At 53.1% G+C, this 5,110-nt stretch overlaps 1 protein-coding gene across 1 annotated transcript in view; it reads left to right on the top strand.

The window, feature by feature from the left end:
• The first annotated feature begins 4,225 nt into the window (after window positions 1–4,225).
• The window catches only part of ncanb (neurocan b), a 54,454-nt gene continuing 53,569 nt past the window's right edge, over window positions 4,226–5,110 (top strand). Inside the window, 1 exon segment of the mRNA XM_067229441.1 lies at window positions 4,226–4,280. Coding sequence (XP_067085542.1) covers window positions 4,226–4,280 — 55 coding nt within the window.

Here is a 5,110-nt window from a genome sequence, read left to right as displayed (position 1 = left end):
AATCTGTCTCCATGCGCCCCAGCTATCTGCTCGTGGCGCGCTATTGATATTAGTTATTAGTTTCAGTGACAATGAGATCCCCCCCCATGCCTCTGTGTAAATCAGAAAGATACTCATTAGCATGTTAAAAAGATACTGGAACAAATATGTGGGACACCATGGACGAATCGTTTTTCTTACATATTGGGGCTTTAAAAAAGCAGTGTGTGTGTGTGTGGGGGGGGAGGGGGGTTGTTCCATATACTGTAGGAATTCATGTTTTATAAATATTCTCGTGAAGAGGAAAAAAAAACAAATTTTAAAATTCAAATCCATGCTATCTGGTTTCCTGCCGGCAGAAGCCTAAAGTTATTTTGATGCGTTCTCTGGTTCCCTTGGTAACTCGGTCTGGTTGACCTGCTCATGTTTACCAGACAGACTGGTAAACTAGCAAGGTGGCAGTTTACACCTGTTAGACAAAAACAAGTTGGGAAAGAACCTTTTTTCGTTTTTCGCTGGATTTGTGGTGGCTATGTCACAGCACAGATACAGCAGTGTGACTGATATTCCAAAGCTGCTGCCAGAGTAAAAACCTACTGGTATCTGCTGAGCAGAACCGAATGAGACAGACCAGCTTAGAGAGAGGCCTGAGGTTACAGTCGCCATGGGACTTCTGCTTCCTTTGCTTCTTAAAGGGATAGTTCACTCATTTTTCGTGCGCGTCCCCTTGCCTGGACCCCTGTCGGTTTTTCCCGTGCAGATCGCTAAATCCATGTTTCCGGGGCTTCATTTGAAGCGGTTTATTTGGGAGGACTGGAGGTTGATTTGTGTCTTTGCGTCCGGCGAGCCTCGACACCTAGATCAGCCACGCTCTGCTCTCTGGAAAGAGGAAAGAAAGAACTTGAAAGAGATTGATTTTCATATTGAAGTCTCTCAATTTGCAGAGTTTATTACAGGTCAAATGTCTCACCGGACGACTCCCTAGCCGTCCTGCGGTCAGTGATGCGGTCAAATTGCCAATGCACCACTAGTGCTTTAACAGTGAGGGCCAGAGTGTTCCACCCAGACTTTTGTGGGGTCCTCAGTTCAATTTAGGCTCGTTGAGGAAAGTAGGGACAGGAAAGGCAAGAGCGAGGGAGGGGCGATGGAGAGAGGAAGAAAGAGAGAGTGTTTCCAGTCAGCATAATGCAGGGCTCCAAAAAGATACATACCGTTTTCTAAACGGAAAAGGGAACATTCATTTAGCAATTTTTGTCATGTTAGTGAGAAGAAAATCGTGATTTCAAATAGTAATTTCCTTTCCAACGGCTACTGCTGGTTGTTGTCTAGCTAACAGACAGGGCGCACTTCAAAAATCTATTTTGTATGCTGCTCTGCCATTTCGGGAAAGTAACATCAGAAAGTCAATAAACCCGAGGATTGAACATTAGGTACTCTTTTCAGTCGCTGAAGAGGGGAAATGCTTTCCTTTGTGTCCAATACACACAAACACATGACTCATATACTGACAACACACACACACAGACACCTCACATACGGAAACACACATCCACACACACACACTGTAATGTCGGGGAGATGCATTCACCACATCAGCATATGTGGCTGTTAAACAATTAGTATTTAGTATCACCACTGTGGATCTCCACAGGCCTTTCCTCCTCCTGTGATTTCTTTTCAATTTTGTTTGGCACATTAAGACTTAACTGGTGAGGGTGTAGCCAGTTCCCTTCTGTGATTAACTATCCTGCTGCAGTATGAACAGAGAAACAACACAGAGAGGAGAGAGAGAGAGGAAGGGAAAGCAGTACGGAGGAGAGAGGGACTATGTTACAGGTCAGATTTGAGAGATATTGAAGAGGAAGAGCGAGCGAGAGAGAGAGAGACAGAGAGAGATGTGTGTGCATCTCTGCTGAAACCAAACCAATATGAAACAGAAGAGATGACAGTAACCAACCTACGCCCTCTTGTAGAGCGTGAGCGTCGCAGTAAAACCTCCCTGTCTCCCTCCCTGTCTCCCTCCCTGTCTCCCTCCCTCCCTTCCTTCCCTTCCCTCCCTGTCTCCTCTCAGCTCTAATTAACAGACTTTAATGTCTGTCTGTCTGGGTGCTAATTACCCACGGTCACTCGCAGCCCTGGCCTCGCCCTGCCTCGGGCCCCTCTGATAAATCTGGAAGCAGCACAGAGCCTGTCCCCAGGCTGGCCCGCGGGGGGCACACGGGGGGGCCGCCCCAGCCCCCCCGTCGACTGAATCTGCTCTGATTGATGTAAAAGCCCTCCCTGTGATGTATGGCCGCCTGCTCTCCTGCATCGGCCGGGCCGTTGATTACCAGGCGCTGTCAGCGTCTGTCAGCGCGGCCCTGTAGAGGCAGCCCCGGCAGAGCGGAGGCAGCCCCGGCAGAGCGGAGGCAGCCCCGGCAGAGCGGAGGCAGCCCCGGCAGAGCGGAGGCAGCCCCAGCAGAGCGGAGTCAGGCACGGTGCTCTCCTCACAACCCAGCTCAGTGTCAGATCCACTCTGACAAGACCCCGATACCAGGGACCACATCTCTCCGTTCCCAGCGTGGGCGAGGTATGCTGAGGGTATAATGGTGTTACACTGACTCCCTGTTGATATCACCTCCCCTTTGTCCACGTTCCCTTTAGGTACTTTTTCTTTAATGCCTCCTCTCTCTCTCTCCCTCCCCCCACCTCCCTCATACAAACCAGACATCTTCTGACGGTGCTGCAGGCGTCCGAGGCCTAATTGGGCGTCCGAGGCTTGCGTGACCTTCATTGTGTTGACAGAGAGATCGGAGGCAGGCCCCAGTCTAACACGACTCTCTCCGGCAGAGGAAACGAGGAGAGAGTAGAGGGGGGAGAGCGAGAGAGGAGAGGGGGGAGAGCGAGAGAGGAGAGGGGGGAGAGCGAGAGAGGAAGAGGGGGGGAGAGCGAGAGAGGAGAGGGGGGGAGCGAGAGAGGAGAGGGGGGGAGAGCGAGAGAGGAGAGGGGGGGAGCGAGAGAGGAGAGGGGGGGAGAGCGAGAGAGGAGAGGGGGGGAGAGCGAGAGAGGAGAGGGGGGAGAGCGAGAGAGGAGAGGGGGGAGAGCGAGAGAGGAGAGAGGGGAGAGCGAGAGAGGAGAGGGGGGGAGAGCGAGAGAGGAGAGGGGGGAGAGCGAGGGGGGAGAGCGAGAGAGGAGAGGGGGGAGAGCGAGACAGGAGAGGGGGGGAGCGAGAGAGGAGAGGGGGGAGAGCGAGAGAGGACGACAAAAGAAAGGGAGAGGAAGGGGGTAGAGGAGGAGGGGGCGTAGGGGAGAGGAGGAAACAAGAGAGAAGAGGGGAGGGAGGAGGGTGGGAGGCGGAGGGGGATGAGAGGAGAAGTCAGAAGAGTTGACGCCTCTCCTCCAGCCCTCTGAAAGGGTCAGCGCTGAACGCTGTTTCGAGCACTCTCTTCACTTCACCATCCGCCAGGGATCAAAGCCCAGGTTCCACTCACCACAGCTACCATTTCGCCATGCCATTTCAGACCAGAAGGACTCCCATTTATTCATCCAATCATCTTTAGCGTTTAGCATCCAGTACCCCTCCCCCCCACCCCCCTCTCTCTCTCTCTATGAGTAATCGAAGATATACACCTGCACTCTTGTTTTTAAAAGCTCCCAGGTGATTTGTCGGGTAAACATAACTCCTGACCGCAGTGGAAAGTGCGGGCTTTGATCCAGAGTGCTGAGTGCGCAGGTCGCCCCGCTCCACCACGGCGGAGTGGCTTGCACAGCAGAATGCAGCACAATGACAGCGTCTTTACTGCGCCTGATGCTCCAGCCCCCCAGCCCCTCGTCGCAAACAATCAAAGCCCCACTCCATATCAGCTTCACTCTGCCTCAAAGGCCTCTTCATTACCGATCGTCACGGCAACAAAGCGTGGTTCCTCCTGCCCCCCTTCGGTCTGTACCGTCAACCCTCCCTCCCCTCCCCTCCCTTCCCGTGACATCACCGTGAGGCGTCACCGTCAGATCGGCACCGGGGGGACGGCGTCCGTTGCTTCCAAGGCCGAAGGCGTGGCGTGATCGCGCCGCTTGTTTCCTAATCACGAGCGAAGGATCGCTATCTTCACATCGTCGCCACATCGCACCTAACGCAATCAGAACGCTTGTCCTTATTTGTTATGTCATTACACCCTCTTAATTGGACAAGCACTCGCTGATCGACTGGTGCTGTTTTCTCCAAAGCGTTTTATTTGTATGTATAGTCCTGGTGATGGTGCTTGTGTTAATGGAAGTGGCCGCCCTGCCCGGAGACGTGTTTGTGTGGCTGGAAGTTTGGCTGGGTGAGGGGAGAGGCTGATGCTAAAGCTGGGGCTGGGGGTAGCTCTGAGGCTAGGGCAGAGGCTGGGGGTGGCTCTGAGGCTAGGGCTGAGGCTTGGGCGGAGGCTGAGGCCGGGGCTGCTGTCGGTCTTGTCTCCCAGCAGAGCGATGGCCTGGCTTCCCTAATGCCAGCTGCCCCTCTCTTTCCTCCTGTCACACGCACACACACATCTCTCCCTGGCAGCTCCGCCTCCTTGGGGAGCTGCTCTTTTCATTGGCCGCCAGATAAATGATGTGTTTGCTTTCCTTTGGCGGAGCGGTAATTTCTGGAAGGTCAGTGAGGGTTGGGCTCTGTGGTGAGGACGGCTGTCTCTTACGGCACCCTCACGCCTCGTCTTCTCAAACACGGGCTCTGGAGCGGGGGGGGCGGGGTCACAGGGTCAAGATGCACTCCCGAGCGCTCTCCGAAGACGTGGAATGTCTGTGTGTCTTTGTGTGAGTGTGTGTGTGTCTTTGTGTGAGTGTGTGTTGGTGTCTTTCTGTGTCTGTGTGTGTGTGTGTGTGTGTGTGACAGTCAGAGAGGGGAGTCTTGTGACTCTGAAGTAGCTGCAATGAAAGACGTATTGAGCCGGCTGTAGCAGAGTTATGGTCAATTGTAAATTCAGAATGGAAACTGAAATATGAACGGGAAATGGGCAACTTGTTTCAATGTGTTTGTTAGAGATAAGAACGAAGCTATTCGCATCAATAGTTTATTTTGTGAACTGCAGCTGAGCTCACACCAACCCTAGCACAGGAAATTAGATCAGGGAGTTGTCATAGATACCAGATACATGCATCCATCCATCTAACC

Source organism: Osmerus mordax, chromosome 26, assembly GCF_038355195.1.
Source record: "Osmerus mordax isolate fOsmMor3 chromosome 26, fOsmMor3.pri, whole genome shotgun sequence".
Taxonomy (NCBI): Eukaryota; Metazoa; Chordata; class Actinopteri; order Osmeriformes; family Osmeridae; genus Osmerus; species Osmerus mordax.
The sequence above is the reverse complement of the archived record's forward strand: the minus strand, read 5'-3'. Positions and strand labels throughout refer to the sequence as shown.